At 40.2% G+C, this 25,404-nt stretch overlaps 1 protein-coding gene across 11 annotated transcripts in view; it reads right to left on the bottom strand.

Moving 5' to 3' along the window:
* VRK2 (VRK serine/threonine kinase 2) overlaps positions 1-25,404 on the bottom strand; it is a 96,628-nt gene that overhangs the window by 6,105 nt on the left and 65,119 nt on the right. For all 11 annotated transcript variants that reach the window (XM_065589613.1, XM_065589615.1, XM_065589617.1 and 8 more), the window contains 3 exons: positions 19,046-19,166; positions 14,107-14,165; positions 6,762-6,943 (listed from right to left, as the gene is read on the bottom strand). In XM_065589613.1, the coding sequence (XP_065445685.1) occupies positions 6,762-6,943; positions 14,107-14,165; positions 19,046-19,166 (362 nt within the window). The remainder of the gene's footprint in view (positions 1-6,761; positions 6,944-14,106; positions 14,166-19,045; positions 19,167-25,404) is intronic.

Below are 25,404 nucleotides of genomic sequence, written 5' to 3'. Positions count from 1 at the left end.
ATATAGCAGTTACAAATTAAATCTGCTTCCTTTGGTGGTGTTGATTAAGTAGTTCAAGAATGGGAATTACACAAAGAAATAATAAAAGGAGAGTATTGTACCAAAGTGGATTATAGGAGAGCTACTCCATCAGCCGCCAAGCAAGAGCTGAAACACAAAACCTCTAACTATTGCAGGTCTAATTCCAAAAAATTAACAAGTATAATTTTCAAAAGTGCCTACGGTCCGGTTTTTGAAAGGTGGTTAGGTACTGAAAGATGCAGATAGGCACCTAGTGTGATTTTTTTTCAAAGATAATTATCTAAATACTTTTTAAAATCTGATGCTTAGATTCTCTCTCTGAAGTTCACTAGGAGTTCAGCTCCCAAGTGCCCAATCCACTTTTCAAATGGGACTTAATTTCTGAAAAATGTTACCCCATACCTGTTTTTCTCTTCCCCACTTAAATGAAGTGCATCATGTTTTGTGCATGTCAAAAAAAATAAAGTAGTATATTACCTTAAATCTATCAGATAGGACCTCTGATTATGCTTGGGCTATTCAGCTATAACCCTAGCATCCCAGATAGATATGAGAGAGCTAAAAATATTTATCTGATGCCCAGAAGTATAGAAAGCAAATAGACATGGCTTCTATCCCAATTATCCATTCTAAGATGATAGAGATGGAAGGAAATAGGAGGACAAGGTTAACATTAATAAGAGTAAGGAGGCATGGAGTGCAGTATTCTCAGTCAGCTGATGACACTGTATGTCAGTCTCATCTGACTTGGACAAGGTGGTTCAGTGCCTCAGCCAGTGTATAGATGAGAACAAGCTGGCTGAAGCTCAGCCCAGACAAGATTGAGGTGAGGGTGGTGTGGAGCAAGCAGCTGGAGATGGCAGATACAATATCAGTTCCTTTGAGCGTGTACATCCACCATTAGTTACTAGGGATTTCAAGTTAGGGGTGACTTTAGATCCCTCCCTGCCTTTGACAATCTTTACAGCAGTAACCCAATCATCCTACCACCATCTGCATCTGGGTAAGAGACTGTGATCTTTTAGTTGCAAACAGTGCCACTGTTATCCATACTTGTTACCTCAAGATTAGTCTACTGAAATGTGCTCTCCCTTAAAACTATTCAGAGACTACAGCTGGTGCAGAATACAGATGCTCACTTATTGAGACTGGGGCACCTTGCTGGGAGCACATGACACCAGTGCTCTGGCCTCTGCACTGGCTGCCTACGGATCTCTAGGGAGAGTTTAAGTTGTTGGTTATGACCTATTGTGACAGAATACACCCCTGTATTCACCCTATAGTCTATTGCAATAATCTTTGTACAAAGTATGCCTCATAAGGAATCACTTAAATTCATAATTTGCTGGTCAGTATTGTCCTGGTAAAGCTTGTGGCAACACTGCATGTGAAGTTATAAGATTCCCCTCTGTTATTAACATGTTCCAAACCCCACAGCCCTGCCTGAACTGAAGTTGGCAAACAGGTCTGTCCTAAACAAAGGGGTGTGTGCTTTGCTTAATTTGCATTTAAGCAGTAAACAGAGTCACCAAGCAGGAAGGGAGAACAAAGGAAGCTAAAACAGCTAAGAAAAAGACAGCAGGGAACATCCTTCCACATGGACTTTGTCTCCTAAATGCACAGCTGAAAATGTTTTTTCAAGAGGGGTACTGAAACTATAAAAAGGAGGAACACCCACGGGACCCTTCTCTCTCTCCCCCTGCCCATCACATTCACTGCATCTGAAGAGACAAAGGAAGGATTCATTGGACTTAAGGGAGGAGTCCTGCCCTGAGAGTTTGGTCAGTAATCTGCTGGAGCATGTGGTTATATTTCTTGTAACCATTTCTGACTTTAATGCCTCATTATTTGTACTTCCATAAAATCTCTTTGTAGTTAATAAACTTGTTTTACTGTTTTATCTAATCCAATGTATTTATCTCAAATAGTTATTCAGACACTTCAATTTAAACTGGCATATTATTCCCTGAAAGGAATAACAAACTTAAAATATTTGTACTGTCTAGGAGAGGGCTGGGCAGTAACAGGACATATTTCTGGGGGACATCTGGGACTGCAATATAACCAAGGCTAGTGAGAGCCAGAGTGTAACCCAAGTGTGGCTGGCAGGCTGCAGTTACACAGAGACACTGAGGGTGTGGTTTGCATGCTGGAAAACTGTTTGTGACCAGCCCAGATGGGAGCAATTTCAGCAAGGCATTGTAAGGCGTGGGTGACACAGACCCCACTGGTCTGGACTATACACTGGTATGTTACACCTATAAAGCCCTCAATGGCATCCCCTCCCTGTATCATATTGCCACAGCTGCAATCAGAAAGGACACCTTAGTTGGATCACCTGCCTAAGAGAGTGGAGCTGCCAGCATGTTCTCTTTGTATGCTCAAGACTCTTGAGCTGCTCCCCAACTTGTCTGAAATAACAGAATTTGGTGACCACATGGACATTCTGCAAAAGCCATCTGTAAAGTGTTTTGTTTTTATTTTTTTTCCAGGGAGGGCTGAGGGTATGCTTCCCATAATGAATGAAAGAGATTCTTTAGGTGCCTGAATGGCTGAGTTTCTATTAAATGATTAATGCTAGTGAGATTTTATTTATCTTGTAATCATGTTAGGGCATGCAGAGTCTTGGATAGGTGTCTATCTTAATGAAAAATGACAAGTTATTCAACTGTAACAGGAGTTTGAGTAGCTTCAGTATAGATCCATGTGGCTGGACCCAATCCAGAACCTTCTAGAAAGCTTTGACTGCTGGGGACTGTGCCAACTTTGCCTGAAGTCACAGAATTCTCCAAGTAAGGTTGGGGCTGTGGCTCATTACATCCTCAGTTTCTTCCACATATCACAATCTAATATACATTCCCAAGAAGGGGGTTGGAGGTTGTGGATCTGTATTTACACTCGTCCCTTATGAAATCAAGTTACATGTCAATTTTTCTTTCTCCAAACGTTGTCATTATTGATCTGCTGCAGCCAGTTGACTTTACAGCAGCCCTATGGCACACCTCAGCAGCCAAGTCAGCCATTTAACCTTTGGCACTGGGGATATGATTCCTGTCAGTGGCAAGGACTCCCTGGGACAGCACCATTACCGCTAGATCCTTTTTTTATTTTATTTTATTAAATATAGTATGAGCAAGTAGGATTAATAATTTATGGCATGGTGGTGCTTCCTCTCTGTCCCTGGCTATTGAAAAAGAAAAGCATAGAACAAAGGTAACAAGTTCTTTGGCTTTAGACTTAAAGACCTCTAGAGTCAGTACGGTGTAAAGATACTGGAACAGGTTCTGGCTCTTGGTCTACCCAGGATGCTCTCAGGGCCTTCAGGCAATACTGATTCAGTCACATACATTTCACCAAACATCAACTAGGCACTTCATATTTCCAAATGGGACTAAAAATTACCTAATGCTAAAAAAATTAGCTGCTTCCAACAGCTATCTTGAATTGGGGGTAAGAGAAAATGGCTATGGAGCTATCATAACGGACCTTAGGAAGTTCGAGCTGGAAGGAAGTGAAGGGTCACTTCTACTTATACAGTCTCACATGGAGCACTGCATGGCTCAAGGCAGGTTCCATATGACCCCAAAACAGGTTTCTAGAGAATTCTGGATTTGGGGTGGTGTGTGCAGGCAAGAATGAAGCGTTACTGACAATACTCAGAGAATGTTGTTACACTGAGAGATTGTAAATGCTTTATAGTTATTGAATTACTCCAATTAGTAAGTTTTATGTTTGTTTTTAATGGGAGGAGAGAGGTGTGGGGCGAGTAGGAGTAGAAGTGTAAAAGGGCAGAAAATGCAGAGGAGGTAAGATTGCAGGAGTTGAAAGGAAGGAGGAGATAGATGGGCTGAGGGGAATGAACAGTACATTGTGTTTTAAGGCATTCCACACTATCAGCAGTGTGGCCAGAATGCATCAGCCCTGGAAAAGCACACTCTGGGCCCCTCCAGGAGCACACCCCCCAAAATCTCTTAATCTTCCCCAAATGGGGTGTCTCTCTTATAACTTGGGGGAGGGGAGGATATGATACAACCAGTCAGCCCCAGCAACTGTAGGTTAAAACCTAGTTTTCTGAAAATCTTACGTTTTCTGCTTGTATTCTCTGTTCTCACACAAATGGTAACTTAGATTTGGTAAACTAAAACATTTCTTAAACTTCATGGGGAATACCAGAAACCTCCTTTAACCATTCAGAAAATAAATCTCCTGTCTTATGTCCATTTTTCAGTAAATTAGATTACATTAATTTGTTCTGCCCTTAAGTACATCTTGCTAGAGAAATACCCTTGAGGAAAGAAGAGCTCTAGTTTGAGGTGGCACATGCATGCATATTTTTCAAAGAGGCAAGGCAGGAGAAATTTGAAGTCCCTCTGAAAATTTAAGTGATGATAGGTACTAAGATCAAGTCATCTGCAAACAGCAGAACCCTGTCTCTGACCTTGTTATTGACCATTCAAATAATTCTGCCTGTGTCCAACGAACAGAAGCACTGGTAATTGACACTTCTCACTTATGGACTTGTAATGGGGTTGTGCACTTGCAAATAGCAAGTGCTGTAGCCACTCTTCAATCTCTCATAATCAGAACAAGTTCAGCAACATCTTTCATTCTACTTTAGTATCAAACTTGTAGGCTAAGTATAAAAAAATAATAGATTTTGTACTTTCAGCTGAAGGAAAAAGTTAAAAACAAAACCTGAAAACCCCTTACGCAGGCCAGTTGCTTAGATTTGCAAAGCAAATCTTCATGCATCTAGCATCTGGCTGTTCAGTCTTTTTACAGTAACACAAAATTACATTTACAGAAAAACTGCTGATTTATAACGTAAACTGAATTAGGAACACGGGGAACAAAAACTTGAGAAATAACACATTAAAGTATCTTTCTCAGAATGCTTTCCGTCTTGAATCTGATGTTGCTTTGGTTTCACATCATATACAAATTTTCACTAAGATAATATTTTTTGATCTTTATACATCTGATTTTCCTCTGACCCACTATTCTTCCTATTGCGAGTAATTATTGAATGTCTGCTTAAAGCTGACAGGACAAAGTGTAAGCTTCACACCATTGGTTCAGCTTCCATTCTATGAAGAGAAGGGGTCTGCATTTTGCTGTGTACACATAAAGAACGCATAAAGACCCATAGTTTGGCTTTACTAGTCAATGTCTAATATGTAAAAATTTAAGATTCTGGTGAAGCAGAGATCTAAACGTAGATCAGTAAAGGAGATGCCTTTTTTTAAAAACTGCTGTTTTATATTTCAGTTAAGTTTAGAAAACTATACAAACTACAAAAATGAAATAAGATACTCAAATTAGTGTAGATTAATTGGTGACCATTATTGCAAGGGAAATACTGTCACCGAAATAGCTTTGTTTTGTTGTAAAAATGATAAAAACACAAAAGTCAATAAAACTGCTAAAATAAGTCTCTGTAATTACCAAGATCAAAATACAGTGGCTTTTTATTAAACATGAACTTTTGTTCTGCCTTCTGCAATACGTAAATAGTGCTGACAATTGGTTTGTGAGCCACTTGCTACAATAAAATGTAATTGTATCATGAGAGAAAGGTGACAATCAGGAGATCATGAAAAAATTACATATTCTCACTGGTAGTTAATTAGCCATGCAAAACCCCCTCAAACAGATATTCTCGTCTATTAGGAATGATTACTATGCAGGCCTACAGATGTCAATACCACAGTCATTCAAATACTTCTTTCCCTACTAATTGAAGGTTGTAAAGCTTTGGTGCCAAGGTTTTGCTTCCAAAGAGCTAATTTATGACTAGAAGGATATTTTATGTCTTCAGTTGCAGCAGCTACAAAACTCAGCAAATCAGAACCATCTGTGCACTGATACTTGAATCACCATTCATCTAGCAGCCTATCAGTCACATTAGTTTGCATCCTGCATTCTTGGCTCATGTACACTTCTGATGGTCCAAAGTTCACAAGAAATATTAAAAATGAATGATACCCTGACCCTGCCTTATTGCACACGCATCAGAGAAGAAATAGGGCTTTTGCATATGGGTAGTTTCAAGGCAGAGATATCGTGGGGCTGACATTTCATATCAGGTCCAGTAAGGCTTCTAATTACATCAATCTAAATTTATTAAACTTAAAGGTTTTATTAAATGTATAGTTTCAGACTTAAAATACAGGGGGGAAATAACATGATAGCTGTCATCTTTAAATCTGTGTGCTAAAAAAGCACTATGCAGCACTACATACAAATAAACTACTTAAATCCAAGGATGAAATATCCCCTTCAGATTGGTGGCTGTAGGAATGCAATGACAAAAGACAAAAAAAAAATTGAAGGACAGAAAATGAATTAAATGCTTTCACTGATCAAGACAACTTTGCTTTTAATCTGGCCAGAAAGAAAAACCTGGCATTCAAGCTTGTCTTCAAGATGTTAGTGAACAAAGTCCTTGACTTCCCCATTATCCTGAAAGTAAATGATTCTCCACAGACATACTACTTTGAAGTGAGAGGCTTTAGGTCAAAAGGACTCATGACAGTTTTTCCTTCTTAAGGGTTGACATCCCACTTTTTAGCAAAGCCAGGGGAAACAGAAATTACCAAATGTGATGTATTTAAAGCAAAACAATTGCTGTGTCAGTCTCATTTTGAGAGCTTAAACTACTTCATCTCGTGCAAAAGAAAAAAACAATCAAACAGGTTTCACAAAATAATTGCTGAACTGCAAGGGATTGTGTTACTTACTTTCAGATCTTTAGAAGCACACAGATTTAGTGCACATCCAGCAGTGGAAAATTCCAGAGGGCCATCGTAAAAAGTTCCACTTGATTTGAGTCCATCCACCAGGATTTTCTTTAGCACTTGATACTTCGGCTTTTCCTCATAAGTTAAACCATAAACACATGCCAAAAACTTAGCTATTTCACCTGTGGAGTATATTTTAAAAGTGAATTTTATTTGATGTGGACCCTACAACTTTGAAAAAGTTTTAAATCCAAGATGACAAAAATCTCTGGAACGACAACCAAGATACAACAGAACCAAAAGGCAATAGCCACAACAAAGAACTATCAAAATACAAAGATTTTTTCTTCTTGGGATGGGAAAAGGAAAGAATAGACTTTGATAAACTTGCCATCCCCTATGCTGTTCATTATGTTACAATTGTTGCACAAAACCACACTAACTAGCATTAAAAAACTACTCCTAAAGTGTCTCTTTTTAGTCCAAAGATGCTGATAATTTGGCAACTAAAAGGATTCTCTTGATATTTGGATCATAACAGGACCTTTAAAATGCTGTTGCTATGTATACTGAATGCTAATTTGCAGACATTTTATAATTTGAACACCTACTGGGAAAGCAAAATGCTTTGATTTACAGGGTCTTGACAATCCCTGTGTTATGCAAATATTCCATAAGGTCACTAGACAGTGGTTGATTTTGTTGGAAATAGGTCTTAATAATGCAACCCAGCAATAACATTATTTTACCAACACTACCATCACCAGCTAATATCTCTGGAAGTGTTAAGATGCCTTCAGGAGTGTGAGAATACTTTTCTTGCAGTTATTTTAGTGTAATCCTAAAACTAAACTGCAGTATGTATTGACATTCATCTCTTCTGATCCCCAAGGTAAAATGTTAAAACAGATCCACTGAATGCGTACTACACTGTAGGAGGAGGAGAAGGGAAAGCGAAGTTTTAAAGTGAAGTATTTTATACTCCACAATTTCAATGTCATATAATACACATTAAGTTTGGGAATTCTGTGGGGGAAAGAATAGTATGAGCAAATGCCTCATAGCCACCCCACCCTACATGCCCCGCAAAGGCCATTGTTTGCCCTATACCGAGAGCTTCCTGTTGGGTTACCTTTACACTGTTTCTGTGAAGAAAATACAGAACTAGCCAAGCCACACATTCATTAGCTGCTTCAAACTCATAAAATACTAAGCAATAAAATCTTTTGTAGACCTGCTGCTTACATTTCCATACTAACTGTACCCATATTCCTTAACACATTCACTGCTTCCTAACAACCTGGATTGCATGTGGCTAAGATGTCACAGGCAATTACTAGGCACAAGTCTGTCATACAGGGATAGAATTCCTATTTGGTAATTTCCTTTATTAAAGTCAAAAAATTAAGTTCATAGCATTTACACGAAGAAACTGGTTCCAGGAGGACCTACTGCTAGCAGTTTGCTTTTGCAGAATTCTCATAGAGGTTAGAATAGCTTTGACGATCAGAGGTATTTGTCTTTGTAGCCTAAACAAAAGATTTCATGTTGAACTCAACAGATCTAATGGCCTGATTTGTAGCTGGGACTCAATGTGGCCTACAATTTTGCGACTACAATGGATTGTGCATCAATAAGTTCCAGGTGGAATTGGTAGCACTCAGATGTGTACCTACCTGGCTTGCATTGCAAAGGAGTTAGATCTAGGTCTCTGTGCTACCAGGTGCACCCAAAAAATGGCAGGACATAGATAATAAGGGCTTGATTTTCAGCAAAGACATCTACTTGATTTTTGTTTTATGGATAATGAGGGAAGGAAACGGGAACAGATTTTAAACCATTCTATCATTTATAAAGCTATGTTTTAGTCTTATATTTCTGTCATGTTAACATAAAGCAAGAAAATCTTCCTGTCGAAGCAGGACATCTACAACAACGCTAGAGGCTAACTTGGTCATAATTCTAGGATTGTCCGGTAGGAGTGCACAAATGCAGTAGAACTTCTCCTCACTATCTCACTTTTTATAGAAGCAATCCTGCAAGCTACAATTTTTACAGGATTATCTGTAAATTAAGGACCTGATCTCGCATTAAAGTTGAATTCAATGGGTGTTGGAGAATATCCTGTTCGTACAGTATACACTAGAATACAGAGAATTGTAAAGAAATAAGACAATTGTTTAATAATGATTGTTACCAACTAAAGAATCAAAACCCTAGAATAGATGCACCTTGAAATGTAGTGGGTCTGATTCTTCTTTCAGTTATACCGCTGTAAAGCAAGAGTAACTCTGCTGAACTATTAGAGTTACACTGACACCAGGGAGAGGAAAATCAGTCCCAATGCACGCAACTCCACTACATTTACCAAGCACATGCATTTTTAGCTCTAATTGTACTATTATTTATATATTAAATAAAGCACATTACACTCTCAGTAATATGGGTTTTCTGTACTTTTACTGCAGTAACTGCAAACAGCATGCAGGTGAAAGTTTGCTAAGAGCCCAAATACTACATTTCTCTACAGACAAAATGTTATACTTACAATGAAACATTAAGAAACGTAGATGCAAAAGAAACACGCATAAATGCATATACTTTGAACTTAAAACATGTTTGGTTTCTAAATCTTTAAAGAAAGGGCCCGAGAAGTGGAGCGAGAAAGCAAATAAGCACCAGACACTGCAACAGAAGCACTGGTAGCATTACCCTCAGAAAAAGCTAAGAAAAAAAGAGAGCTTTTGGGTTAAGTGCTGGTGAAAGAGGCTTGAAACTGTGAACACAGAAAATACACCTTGTTTGATTCCTCCTGTGTTCCAGGAAACAGAACTCTGTAGATTCTTGTAAAACAGGAATAACATCAAAGAAATAATGGACTCATCAATTTCTCCCAATGGAAACAATATACAGACCCTGAATTCTGGCTAAGTGCATAGCTCAGGATGTTCCAGTGGTTAAAGCACTAGCCTAGACTTCAAATACCTGGGTTTAATTCCCTGTTCTGCCAGAGACTTGTGTGCGACAGGCCCAGATCCACAAAAATGTTTAGGCTCCTAACTTCCATTCATTTCAGGAATAGGTCAGAGCAGGAATGAAGAATGGGATGGGAACGAGGCTGGAGCAGAAAACAGTCTATCAGAACTACTAAGCAGCAAGGGATACTCCTGGCGAGATAGTGACATTGAGCAAGTGTAGTGGCTGCTCTCAGTGGGAGCCTATATACCTGGCTTTGGGGTCACATGATTAGACCTGTGCCTGTGGAATGGCTGAGCTCTGGTTGATTGACGTGGAGCCCTCAGGTAATATCAAGCTCAGGAATGACTCAACAGGCACAGCAACACTTATCAGGCCCAGAGATTATTGATTACATTACTCCCCCTGCCCAAAAAGATGCCTACCAAAGATCTTCTGACCAGGCTTATTGGTGTGCAACTGATGGAATTCTCGAAGCTGATTGGGTGCATGTATTTTTTCAGATGGCTCTCACAAATGATCAGCTGGACCATAACCCTCCCAATCAACATGAACTTTCCTTGGAGAATTTTGGCATCCAGGATCTGCATGGAATCATAGAGTTAGAAGAGTAGTTCTTTGTCACAGATTTCATAGTTTTGTCCTATGGGCATCGGTTGCCGAGAATAAAATGCACAAGGTTGGAGCATGTATTGGGGACCATGCTGCTGTGACAACACTGCTCTGATCGCATAATCACAGACATCCACTTCGACAATGAAGTGGCCAACACAGAAGTGCCGATGTAAATGCTTCCTTTAATAGATCAAAGGCAGGTTAGGCTTCCTGCGTCCAAGTAAATGTGGTGTTCTTCCAGAGCAGTTGGATAATTGGGTTCAGCATCTTCAAAAAGTCCTTGAATTAATCTTCAGTTAAAAACTGTCAAACCACAGGAAGCACTGGACATTGTGGTCATTCCTTGGCGCTGTCTAGTCTACAATCTCTGGGGGTCCATATCTATTTCATCAGAAGGGCGATCAAATTCACACTTTTCAGGTTTTCTATACAGGCCACTTGCTTGGAGGCGCTCAAATATCAGACAATCAGGAAGGTTTTGACTTGAGATTAGGACATCATCTCAGTGGATTGCCATGAACTAGTCTAAAACATCCCTAAAAATGTCATTGACAAAGTGCTGGACTATGACTGGGGTAGTGGAGAGAACAGGCATAACCAGATATTTAAAATGGCAATATGGACTGCAAAATGTGGTTTTCCTCCCAAATAAGGACTAACTGTAAACCCCGTGAAGATCAAGCTTGGTAAATACCTTGGCAGAACCGATACTTTCCAACAGCTCATTGATCAAAGGCAAAACATACAAGATTCTGTTCAAGGTACACAAACAAAATCGAGTCCTAGTGGGAGATGTGGATGGATGGCTGAAGATCTTTGCAGGACTGTCATCAAGGCATTCTTGTAGGGCTTTGAGTTCTGAGTCTGATAAGAAGTAAATCCAACCAAATGGAATTTTAGTTCTTAGTTTGAGACCAATGGAGCAATTGTTGGGTCTATGCAGGTGTAAAATATCAGCAAATTCTTGATAATTTGCAGAGATTAATAATCTGCTGGGCACAAAAGGCAGTGGATTTCTCAGTACTGGTCCTTGTTTCCTTGGCCTCTGATTTAACTAGACACAACTGTTGGTAGTAGATCAACTCAAATTGTACCTCAAGCATCTTCCATAAGATGTGTGGATCATGCCTTGAGAGCCAGAGAATATCGAGCCTGATCAGGAAGTTTGCTGACTGAAGAGTCTCTAAAAAATCTTGGATTTCAACCTGGAGGAGCAGGATTTCACAGGACAGCATGCTACCATTGATCATTTACACTAGATCGGGGGTGCACTTCCTGTGCACTGGAACTTTAGCAAATTCAGTATCCATTAAATTGCTAGCAGCAACACAATCCACTTGCACAAGCTGGGTGTAGTTTGCCTCATGTACAGTTGAGACTCTCTAGGTGCAGCAGACAACAGTCTGAGGTTGCCAGGATACATGTGGGCAGAAAAGGGGGCCTCGTTGGAGAACTCAACTCCAAGGAGCTGGAGCAGTCTGTCAGAACTACCAAGTGGCAGGGGATACTCCTAGTGAGGTAACAATGCTGAGCAGACTGGAGTAGCTACTCTCACTGGAAGCTTATATCCTGAGCGTTAGGGTCATCTGGTTAGACCTGTGCCTGTGGATTGGCTGAATCCTCGTTGATTAACATGGAGCCCTCAGGTAATCAGGCTAAGGGGGCTCAGAGAGCACTCATAGATAACTTATTACATTAAATACCTTTGTGGAACTTGGCCTCTGTCTCTTGGGCCCAGATCCACAAAAGGACTTAGATGTTGTAGTGCTGACTGACCCAGCATCTAACTTCTAAATCCCTGGAAAATCACAGAAGCATCACTGTGATCCAGAAAGCCTGAGTCATGCACCTAGGCTACTATACAATAAATGGGGAAAGACAGGTGCCTTTGAATGTAATGCACAAAGCCAGCACACTAGGCAGGGAGCCACCTAAACTAGCCAATGGGAGGTGGAGACAAAAGGGGTATGTGCTAAGCTCTGCCCCCTCACAGAATTTAGCACTTAAGTCTGGGCTATAGGGAGGTGTCTATCTCTTCTTAGCAATCCACTAATTGATGGAAGATAGATGTTCTTCCGCCTAAGTGACATGTGGGTCCCAATCAAGTAGGCGTGCTTCAAGGCCACCTACGGGACTGGGCCCCTCAGTCAAGCTCTCACAGCTGGGGACAGACTTCCCTTATAACCCAGCAGCTAGGGTACTCACACAGAATGTGGGAAACTCCCAGTTCCAGTCCCAGTCCCCCCTTCTCATCAGGGCTCTGGAGGGTATACAAGACAGGAGGAGCTGCTGTCCATAGCATTTTCATATCTCTAGGGAGATGATCTAAAGTATTATTAGGATGTCAATCATTGTAGCATCTACCTGTCAAATACAGCGTTAACATTAGCATAACATTTAATTTGAAGTGGACCCTGCTCTTGCCATCTTAAAAGGGATGAAATTCTTCACACATCTGGCAAGCACTGCATCATGGAAGGCACCCCTTCTTTGGCCTCTTGCAAAGGGAACAGAACAGCACCTGTTACCTGGCTGCTCCACCTCCTAGGTCTCTAGGTATGGACAATTTAGCATGCAGTAGGAGTAAAGAAATGGCAGCCAGCCTTGCATTCCATGGAAGGGGCCAGCCCCTGTCCGTTTTGATTTCATATGGTTGGAGGTAGGGAGATTTGCAGTAGGGCAGAGGAAAGGAAGAATTATAGGGAATTTTAGGTGGGGAGAGGGAAAGAAAGGGGAGGGGAGACAGGAGGTAGCGGGTGGGGGGAAAAGGGAAAAGGGTGATGAGCAGAGAGAGGACTAAGAAGAGAAAGGAGGAAACAAAAATTGAGGATGAGCAAGAAATTGAGAGGTGGGGGAAGAGCAGAATGGAGAGATTGAAAGAGTAGAGCCGACTGGAAAAAATGTATATGTGAAACACGAAAGGAAATGCAGGGGGAAGTAGGATCATAGGGTTAGAAGAGACCACAAGGGTCATCTAGTCTAACCCCCTGCCAAGATGCAGGATTTGTTGTGTCCAAACCACCCAACCCAGTTCCAGCCTCCTTTTTGAAAGCCTTCACTGAAGAAGCTTCCACAACCTCCTGAGACAGTCTGTTCCACTGTCCTGCTGTTCTTACAGTTAGGAAGTTTTTCCTGAGATTTAATCTAAGTCATGAAAGACTGGGAACATTAATGACAACTATGGGAAAACTTTTTTTTAAAAGTATCTCCTGATCTCCTGAGTGGCTAGCTTGGGGGGGGAAGGGGGAGAACACGGGCAAATGGACGCGGGCGCCGGCACGCACACACGCGCGCACACACAGGAATGCTGTAATTTGAGGGGTGTCTGACAGCTATGAGCTACTCAGAAGATACTGCCTGATCTGCTCTTGCTTACCAGTCTGATCCTGATGGTCAAACTCAAGCTCATTCTGATCTCTGGTCAAATATTTATGCTGAAGGCCCCAATCCTGCAAAGTTTAGTATGTGGGTATAATTTCAAAGAGGTACCACACAGGGGGACTGCTGGGCCCACACACTACAATTCACAGAATCAGGGCCATGAGGGGATAATGCTGCATTAAATCATGCTTGCCTTAGGGGGAGTGGAATTGGTAATTTAATTTAAAATATTAAATTTCAGGGTTCCCTTTGTTTACTTTGTTCTTATTGTCTTTTTGCCCAAAAGTTATAAAAAATATTTAAAAGCCTTATTCTAATAAACAGACTAAGACGGAATGATAAAATACACAGTATAGGTTCTAATCACGCTTACAGCAACTGCTTCCAGCCGGACCCCACTTCATCACCGAATCTGGGAGCTCGTCCATCAGTCTGAAACAACACAAGAATGCAACAGGTGAAATGTGAATTTTTAGGAGGTGATCCTTCACTTGGAATTCTGGATACGGTAAAACTTAATTTCAAAAGGAGGAGATCTCAAGGATAACTAACACTTAAAAAGACTCCTCTTCAAACAAAATCTCTACCTACCAGATACCTATTTTTAACCATCTAAAGACTGGGGAAGCATCTTCACTTCAAGCCTCTTTGCAGGGATTTATACATGTTCTGGGAGTAAATAAACATACCTTGGGATGAAATCTCACTTTGCTCTCACCCCAAAGATTAATTTTTGTGTTTTGAAAGTTGGGAACAGTTTTGTCTCACTTTCTCTAATCATTTAGCACCAGATCCTTCCTGCCCTAATGCAGTGAAGTAGGGACAACTGTGTGAGGACTGCCAGGATTACAGCTACAAGCATGGTGGGGGAGAGCAAGGACAGTGTCTCCAGTTCTCCCTAACCAAATGAGGGGCAAAGCTATGGCCCTGTTCCTTCTAAATGTCAACAGAGCTAACCTGGTGGAGGGGGAAGGGAGCTGAGACCTACACTAGATTATTAGGTTGGTTAGTTAGGACGGTCAGAGGTGTGAAAAATCCACACCTCTGAGCAGCATTATTAAGCCAACCTAAATCCCCATGTAGACAGTGCTAGGTCAGCAGAAGAAGTCTTTCATTGGCCTAGCTATCACCTCTCGGGGAGGTTGATTACCTAGACCAATGACAGAACCCTTCCCATCGGCAAAGGCAGTGTCTACACCGGGGTGGGCAGAAGTTTTGGCCCAAGGGCCACATCTGGGTATGGAAATTGTATGGCGGGCCATGAATGCTCACAAAATTGAGGGTTGGTGTGGGGGCTGCGGCTGGGGGTATGGGCTCTGGGGTGGGGCTGGATACCTTACTCCTTCCCCCACCTCAAAGCAAGACAGGGCTTGTCTACACTTAAAATGCTACAGCGGTATAGCTGCATCTATGTAACGTTTCAGAGTAGACACTACGGGGATGCTCCTGTTGGTGTAGGTAATCCACCTTCCCGAGAGGTAGTAGCTACCTTGATAGAATTCTTCAGTGAACTGAATGTTATCTACACAGCTGGAGCCCAGGGAAGTAACTAAAGAGTTTAAGAAGCGGGCCCCCATCCCGCTTTCCAGGGCCAAAGCCCAAGCCCAAGCCATCTGGTTTCACTGCTTGCCCCTCTGCGTCTTCTTAGGGGGGGTGCATCTCACAGTTTGAAAACCTCTCCTTTAGTGTGATTTATTTTCACTTTTAGAGATTAAATTACTGTAACACTCAGATTACATTTCCCCACAGTGACTCAGTAGATATGATGTAATTTAGCTTTGTGGGGCCCCTGGCAACTGCCTTGCTTGCTACCCCCTACTTCTGGCCCTGCTACAAGGGACTTAATTAACTACGACAACTGAGGGGTGTGAATTTTTCACACCAAACCAACATAGTTTAAACCAGGGCTAGGCAACCTGCAGCACGCAAGCTGATTTTCAGTGGCACTCACACTGCCCAGGTCCTGGCCACTGGTCCAGGGGGCTCTGCATTTTAATTTAATTTTAAATGAAGGTTCTTAAACATTTTAAAGACCTTATTTACTTTACATACAACAATAGTTTAATTATATATTATAGACTTATAGAAAGAGACCTAAAAACGTTAAAATGTATTACTGGCACGTGAAACCTTAAATTAGAGTGAATAAATGAAGACTCGGCACACCACTTCTGAAAGGTTGCCTACCCCTGGTTTAAACCAATCTAATTTTCTACTGTAGACCAAGCCTGAGTCAATTTCTCCCCACTGCTCCTCCTGGGGTGGTGCTGCTATGCATCACTCCTTGCTCTGGGTGAGCCAACAGCTCAGTCTAGCCCTTCATGTTTTAAAAGGATAGAGCTGCAGTTAAAAAAACCTATATTGCTGCGGGGGCTCAGTTCTCTTTTTAAAAAACAAAACAAAACACTTTCATTTAATTCTTAGGGGCCACAGCACCAAGGCCCAGTAACTGGTTTGTGGTGATAGATGGAGAGGGATCTCATCAGTGTAGCTGCATAGTCACTATTACAACAGCATCTACGGTCATAATGCACCCACATGGGAGAAGACGGGATTATCTGCATTGCAGCAGACTATAGTCCAGGGAGTTACCACAGAGTTGAGCCTTGTGGAACAGGTGCATGTCCCACTTGAAGTTGCCCTTCTACCTCAAAATCCTGAATCTCCTTTGTTCGGAGAAACCACAAGGGACCCAACAGAGCTTCAGGTGCAGGATTTGCCCCTAAATTCATAAAGGCAGAGTACAAGTGCTTTGCTCAGAGAATCTAGAAGAGGATAAACCCATCAGGTCCTCATCCACCCGGGGTGATTTTGTATGGAGTGGCTTCACATGAGCCATAACTACAGCTAGCGTTCTGCTATGATCCCTGTACAGCCGTGGGATGGGCATGTGAATCTGTGAAGCACTGGATGAACTGGCTACATCATGCCCCAAGACCTACTCTCCACACCAGTAGAGACTGGCACTGCAGAGCAGAGTTCCACAGCATGCAGATGGGAGGGTCCCCATGGGGCCTGTCCTTTAAGGCTGTCAGTAGCTGCCATCACATTTAGAGGCAACGGGAGGTGTGATTTTCTTAGCCATCTCTTTACAAAACCATACATGTTTAAAAAAAATGAACTTTCCAAACAGCATCCATCATTGTTTCACTCTCACCATGTAATGGACACAGCAGCAGTTTCAATGGGTGACACATTAAAAGAGGAGAATTCAGGTCTGACTAGAAAGCATCAGAAATCAGAATTCCAGAACTAAATTAAGGAAAATTCTATGTGTGTGTTTGTTTAAATGTCGTTAATTTCCCAAAACTCACACTTGGAAATTCTATGATTTCTGGCTGAATTCCCTCATGAGGCTGCCATGCCACAGTTTCCATTTGATTGTTAATTATTCTTTTATTTCAGTCACTTAGTATTTCACTCTTTTTTTGTAATTAGAGATAGTGATTAGAAGATGTTTATATTACACTGGAGTTTTCTTTTTTGAAGTTTTCAGATGCTTTTATTTGTGATCTGATAACTCAAGACCAGTTTAGTTTTTAAAAGTTCATAGTTTGGTGAAAAGCACAAGCCATGCCAAGGCTGAGTGACACTGGTAGAGAAAAAGGGAAGCTCAACAAGTGAGAGCACACTGCATCATCTCCCTTACCTATTTAAGTGGGCACACAGCGGCAAATCCAGCACCTGGCCTAAACAGTGGAGATAGGTGCTGGGGAGAAGAAATCCTTTCCCCCAGGCCACAGCATGGCTGCAGAGCAGCCCTGCAGAAGTCACCTGTTACTGGACTGGAGTATACAAGATGAAGCACTTACTTCTCCCCCCACCTTCACAACCATAACTCAGCTACCCCTACTTCCCTGCACTAGGGCTAACACTAGATTTTTCCTAAATGACTAGAGAAACGAGGCGAAGGGAAGACAACGGGATTATCTCTGCAGCAGCAGAGTCCCAAGCCCTGCCTCTGTGTCTTGTACTACTTCAACTGCACTCCCATATCCAGGTCCCCAAGCTCTGCTCTCAGCAGAACCACACTGGTTCCACTGCAAAGGGTCTCTGAGCAGAGAAGGGGGCTGGATTTGTCCATCACATACCCATCAACTTGCATATAACTGAATATCGACATGTACATACACCCATCTCCTCTGGTCTTCCACAACATTACAGGGGCATCAAAAACATTCAGACAATTAAGGGACCTATTAAGTTGTACCATATTTTATGTATTTCCTCCTAAGAAATTTTTTGGCTGCCAGTCTGGAAAATACCAGTGCTTGAAGGGTTAACTGTAAGTAAAGAATTAGTGAAGCAACTTGATCGATTAAATTGATTTAGCAGAATTGTGTAAGTGTTAGTTTGGGTTCTGTACCGATCAGAACTTCCAAAGCAGAAATATTAAACATAACATACGATGTCAACATTTACAGATGCAATCCGTATTATCCGCAGTCTGCAGGCTAACCTTTTTCTCTGCTGAGAGCCGATGTCATACTGAATTTGCAGATTGATTTCTGTGGCTCAGCTATCCCTATTGTGTACCTCTGTTGTGACTTGCCCTACTTAAAAGTTTGCGGCCTTCACCAATTGTGATGCTACATCTATGGAAAACTACTGTTCAGCATATCCTTGTACTGAAGAACAGGCTATATTGTACCACATGCAATTAACTCTCTCAAGTCCCATCAGTGAGAGCACTGAAAAAATGGTAATAAACTCTGTTGCTTTAATATTATCTAATGAGCTATTCGCTATTCGAGGGGGGGGGGGGACAGATTCTAACACAAAGTTTTTTACTTGGTATTTTAAATGTTTATATAACACTGAAACCCTAAACCAAAAGATTTAATTCTTAAAAAAAAAAAATCTACATAACTGAAAGCGAAAGAAATAGAATGAAACAATACATGAAAAATAAGGACAGCTTGCTTAAATTTTCATCTCCGTCTCTGTGAAGCAGTTACATAGTTCATTCTACAAAATCATTCTGAATGTGCAGCAAGCATACTGGCACACAGGATTTGCAAATGCAACTTCTTAAAAAAATTAAGAGAATTAAAAAAATCTGAGAAATTGTTCTGCATCACACATTTGTGTGCATTAAATCTCCACAGCCGCATGCACATAAATGTATGCAGGAGATATATGCACACTCCCAGAGTTCACATCTTTTAAATACTTCTAATACACCTTTAATTAAGGGGAAATTTTTTAGCTTTCAGGTAAGGCAATATTCTACAGGATGTGAGCTCCCTTTGAAGTTCACTTTCAGATCTGTTTTGGTAAATGATGGAGTATTTGAAATTATTATTATTTACTTTATTTTAGCAGTCTGGACAGATACAGGGTCCTTCAGGTTCTGTTCCCAGGGTAGTTTCCCACATAACCACTGTAGCATGCAGTAGCCAAGGATTTGAAGGTCACCTCTTCTGGATGGGGCTAAAGGGGGGAGAGAGAGAGAGAGATGAAGAATACGACCCATAAGAAATAGAAAAGCTTTGACTGAACTACTGTTGATGAAATATGAAAAAGCCAAATGGGCAAAGTGTTTTGTTTGTTCAGCTGTATTAAAACTAAAACGCCCTGGATTTTGGCCTCAGTCCACAGACAGGCAGTGACTTGTTGCTGCTGAAAGTAAGGGTCAGTTTCCTCACCTCCTCCAACTTCATCCTTCCTTAGTCTAGCCTGTCACATGAACTTGATCCCCATGGCCTCTGACATGATCCAGACAGCCCAAAACCCAGTACCAACACTTTCTCAAAGAGCCAAGCAGTAAAACAAAGAAATAAATGTCTGCTGCTAAATTGCTAACACATGTTCCAGGAAGTCCATGGGGTCCACATTGGTCATGCAGAGACCCTTTCAGTGCAGACTAAATACTGATGGCCTTTCCTGTTCTACTACAGAACTATTTGAAGTTGGAAGATATGACAAAACTGCCATCTAGTGTACATTTACCCACCAAATCGGTCTGCTTATAAGTTCCATGAACTGTTTGTTTAAAGAGAGCGTTGTAGCACAGGTTAAAATACACTGGCTCTTTAGTAAATCATTCATACATTTATCACAATTTTGCTTGCCAATAAGAAAAGCACCGAGTTATTTCACGAACACCAAACCCCCCAACCCCAAATGAAAAAGCGGACTTTAAAATGAAAACACATACTAATTTTGTTTCTTCACTACTGGTGACAAAAAACAAACATCTTATACACAGGGAGACAGATGGTACTTGAATTCATACAAAGATTGACTGTTCCCAGGAAAGAAACCCACTGCAATGTAATCTAAGAACTAACATTGTTGGTTGCTATTTTAAGTAACATATTTTTTTTAAAAAGGTTAAACAAGCAGGGGCAGATCCCTCATTTCTTTGTATGAAGCTGAAGCATATCCTGTAGTTCACAATATAACATGGTAGTTGAAGTACACTAACAAACAGTTAATCAACTAAAATTAATAGGTAGAAAAATAGCAAGTACTTTTGAAAATAAATTACACATTTTCCAAATTCATTTGAAACCTGCATAAAAACTGAGGGCAACTGTGAGTTTATATTTGCCTGGTACCCCATGTCTAAAGTAGAGAGACAGACACAAAGTAGTAGAGTATGTGGCTGTTAATCCAGCTGTAAACAGGTATATTTTATGAGCTTTCATTAAATAAATTCCAAAAAGTTACTCAGCAAACGTATTTTTTTCATTTAAAAAGTCATCTACTGAAAGCTACAGTGCCTACACTTCGTAACTGTTTCTTGTTACCATACATGGTTGTTTTAAAAGCAGACGACCAGATTAGTTCTTACATATTCTCTATCTTTACCACTATTAGACTATCAGATTATTAAAGGCCCTTCAATCTAACAGAATGCTACGCTATCCCTTGGGTGTCATTTATTTTCTGCACTAGATTCAACAATGTCCTAATGCAAGACTTGGCTCTCGTATTAAAATAAAAACAATCTATACCACTTGCTGTTCTGTAGCGATTTCTTCAGTCATAAATCTCCCGTTAACTGTGGAATGATTCCATTCATACACATGTGTTCACAACTCCTTTTTCCATTATGGCAATTCCAGATTACAACCATATAAACCAGCACTTTTGATGGCAGAGCCTCTAATTTTCACAAAATGCTATTCTGGCACCTGTTTGTGTGACACAGGCTACATACAACCAGCCCTTTGAGAAAAATTGTCAGAATTACAATGGAGTACTTTTTTCACTGAGGGAGTAATTGATATGAAGCTGTAAGTAATGGCAAGTCATTTAGATTTCAGAAGCTAACCTAACATAACTGCTCTTCAGATTAAATAGTCCTCAGAGAGTAAAATTTATTCCATTGTTGTAGTTTGGCCACGTCTAATTACCTTTGAATTCACATTTTAGATCTTTCACCCATTTCTTGTTCTGCTACTTCATTTGTACAGCAAAGTCATGTTGTGAGTAGGCAGCGTGTGTATAAGAGTTTTACCAATGTGTTAAGAAAGCTGTGGCGTCCCACAGAATAAACCCTACATATATGTAATTAAACTAAATACTGCAACAATTAAAAAGAAAGTGAAAAGTAATACAAAGAGATGATGAATTACAAAAGCTGTTTATTTATCTACGTTTGCAAATCAGTGTTAAAACACAAGTAGATTTACACATCTTTTTCGAGATTAATTCAAAAGTATCAACATTTCATTATCGACTTGATTGTGTATTGTTCTATCCTCTCTCCCAACTCTCTCATCCGTTCATTATTAGCGATTTTAACTTCTTGAAATGATTATATTTATATCACCATGATCTTTAATATTTTTATACATTTATTTGGCTAATAATTACTCTACTCTTTAGTGAAACAATGGTGTGGTTTATGGTAGTAACCAGTTGAATTCATTACAAATGTAAACTCTCTATTTTCTAAATAATCCCAATTTTTATCTCAATTATATTTTTAACCAGAAAAATAAGTTTGCTAATAAAATCTAAAATGAGATTATTAGAGTCCTTGATGATTTAAAAAATAAATCTGGGTTTAAAGAACTTCAAAGCCTGCTTTACTTTAAGATGTAATAAAACAAGTGAAAATTCATAAAATTTTGACTTAAAATACAGCAATTCTGCTTGATAATTTGTCACTTTTGCAAGACTATATTTTAAAAAGAATCCTTATTTTAAAACAAATTACATTTGATTTCTCTGTAGACTAAGAATTTCTATTCTTTTTAAATAGACATTTTAAATTTGATTTTCCATTAGCAACTACAATACTATGGTATTACAGTTTTTAGCCCAATATTAAATGCTATCTGATTAAAACATTTCAGTAGTAATATTATATTCCACACTACTTCACAGTTTAACTTTTTCACTTGACCATTTAAGGCCTGATTCTGTACTCACTTGTGCCAAGATAAATCAGAAGATACTCCACTGAAGTCACTGGAGTAACACCCCCAGCAATGAAATCAGAGTCAGGCCCTTAGAATATATTCTCAACTCAACATATAGGGATAGCGCTGGAAAATTCACTCTAACACAGAGTAGCATAACTGAAGCAACTCATACTGAGATGAGAATGTTTTATGCTTCTCTGTTTGTACCACATTTTGAAGTTAGTTGATATCTAATATGAATTCGGATTATTATTTCAGAACAGTAAGTAAATTATATCATACCAGCCACTTTTATGGTCTTGAACCTCCAACGTTCCCAAGAATTCATCTTAAAGACATCTGCTAACCAGAATTCATGTGTGGAACTCTCCAGCAATATAAAATGGGAGTTTTCCACTATGGCCCTTATTTTGCTAACTATTTCTCCTGCCACTCAGAGTGAGCTAGAAGGCTGATCAATGACAGAGATAATGTGTTTTTCTATGACATTTTCAATACTACTATTGTGTTATAATTTCATCATTAGTCTTTATTTAGCGTGTAAGCTCTTCAAGGCAAGGATTATTTTATAAGTTTATAGTGTCTTACACAATGGGACCACCAATCCTAACTGGGGCTTCTAGGGGCTACCATAATATAAATAATAATAGTGTTTTTTCATAACACATAAAGCCTAGAAAGAAAAAAAGTGTGTCAAACTGACTGTGGAGTTAGAAATATAATTTTAAAAATATATTACCCTATGGAGTTATATCTTATGAGATGAGTGTTGTCATCTGTAGGGCACTATAAAGTAACAGAACAGTTCAGCTTGGGGTTGAGAATAAGACAAAGAAGATAAACGAGACTGTAATATGAGACTCGAGAAAATTAATAGCTGACATATTTCCAAGAAACATAATGAAGTACTGCCTCATTGAGGGTATGGTCAGCCTGAGGAATTCACTGCAGCAGGAGGGCAGAGTCAAATATGGTGCATTGTTTTTAAAAAGAAGGCTGGATAGTTTTAAGCAACACTTGTAGGCAGCGTACGCAAAATACACAGAACTCTGTGAACATCAGATTTTTCAGCTTGCTAGCAGTTCTGGAGGGGAGAAAGAAGGAGAAGCATTCTCAGTCAAGCTGACACTGAAAATTTTCAAAATTATCAGCAAATCAAAAAGTAATTGATTTGGATAGAACAAAAACAAAACACTGTTTCAATTTAGGGCATTTTAACCTTTTTTTTTTTTTAATAAAAGCAAAGGAAATTTGGAAACAAATGGCTAGATTTGCAAAATCAGGGTGGTGGTGATCCCCCTTCTACCAATAGCCCAGAGGTTAGGGCACTGACTTGAGATGTTGGGGCACCCGGCTGCAGCCCATGTTCCAATGAATAATTATTTATACAAAGTGGAACAGCTGCCAAATAAGAGACAGAGAGAGACCTACCCCAGCCACTGTATCCTACAGCCTGGTGTTCAGGGCCCTAACCTGGCAGGGGCGAAACCTAAGTTCAAGTCCCTGCTCCAGAACAGGGATTTGAACCTTAGGTGCCCACATCCCAACCAAGTGCCCTAACGAATAGACATGGGTGTAAGAAAAGAGGTGGTACTTGAACTGACAGCAACAGTTCATAGATTCCAAAATACTTCCTTTTGAACTAGACAACATCTTTCAAAGGAACACCAGATCTTCATTTCAAAATTGTTCCACTGGTTATCCACTTTCACTATTAAGAAAATTAGGCCTTATTTCCAATCTAAATTTGCCTAGCCTCCACTTCCAGCCATTCAACCTTGTTCCCCACGTAGGTACTTTGTTCAAGTCACTCCTTAACCTTCTTTTTGTTAAACTAAAAAGACTGAGGTCCTTGCGTCTATCACTATAAGACATGTTTTCTAATCCCTTCTGATCTCATGGCTCTGCACCCTCTCCAATTTATCAAGATCGTTCATGAACAAGATCGTGGGCACAAGAACTGGACACAATATTTCAGCATTGGTCACACCAGTGCCAAATACAGCAGTAAAATAACCTCTCTGCTCTTACTCAATATTCCCCCATTAATGGAGCCAATAATTGCAGGATCATCAGGTTGAGTATGGCAAATCCAATGTTAATAGCCAAGAACAGGGGGATGAGAGTGTAACAAGAAAAGAGAAGAGAATCCAGAGAATTTGGCTTGGGGTTTTGGTAATGAATGATTTCCCCTAGGCATGGAGCTTAACGGAGTTGTAGTGCCTTTGCATTTGTGGGCCTATTGGTCCTTCAAAGGAAGGTGTTAGTCTAATTAGAAATGCCAACTTCAGGCCTCCTTCTCCTCCTCCCTTTCCTTTTCCTCCTCCCTGCCATAGCCACAGTTAATTCCAGTTTTCTCTTACTTACACTACTCTGACTTCCTGCTCCCTGGCCTCCTTGATGTTCCTCTCCCGTCTATCCAATGTTCGGTAGCTCAGAATTACTTCTACTCTCCAGTAAAGCTATGTCTTGCTTACACCTCATCTCACCCCCTTGCACTGCTCAGTCATTTCACCTTGTTCCTCCCTTTGACTCCTCCTCCCACACTTGGCTGCACATCTCTTTTCCTAGTGTTCTCTGTACCTAATATGACATTCTTCTGTGCCTAGCACATTCACTTTTACACTGCAAGTCCCTCCTTGAAATCTACCCCGGACTTTTATTCCTGGGCTGCCTGCTATTGCTCAATCTCTCCTTACAAATATTAGACTTTACTTGATTCACTTACTATACAATGCCCCACATTTTTTATTTTAACCTCACTCCCCCTTCCCCAACACCCTGTTTCACATTCTATATTTGTCTTATTGAAAATGAAAATTCTTTGAGGCAGGGGCCATATGTTTATGTCTTTTAATCTCTTAAGTGCTATCCAAAGATATAGTGACTATTTATATTATATACACATCACATGTTTTTGTTAAACTACATAAGCACTATTCAAAGTTATAGTGCCAAACACATGCACACAGCATATAGAATTATATATGTATGTATACACATAAGGCACTGTAACTTTGATAGCACTTATGCAGTTTATTAATAAAAACAAAACACCAGAACAACAAACTCAAAAATTGCTAGAAAAAGTACACAACAAGGAAAGGTGGTCAGAAGTGCCAGAATTTTTAGTGAAAGCAGTAGTGAAACCTACAGTGTTGGCCCCAGGTTTTGTGGATAGCATGTAAATTTCCCCACTGCCCATCAATAGTCTGAATACATGAATATCATCTCACTTATGATGGGTGCAGCATAAATGACTCATGCCTCCTGATACTGGGGTGCGGGGG

Source organism: Chrysemys picta, chromosome 3, assembly GCF_011386835.1.
Source record: "Chrysemys picta bellii isolate R12L10 chromosome 3, ASM1138683v2, whole genome shotgun sequence".
Taxonomy (NCBI): Eukaryota; Metazoa; Chordata; order Testudines; family Emydidae; genus Chrysemys; species Chrysemys picta.
Note: the sequence above shows the minus strand (reverse complement) of the source record. Positions and strands in the feature narration are given on the sequence as shown.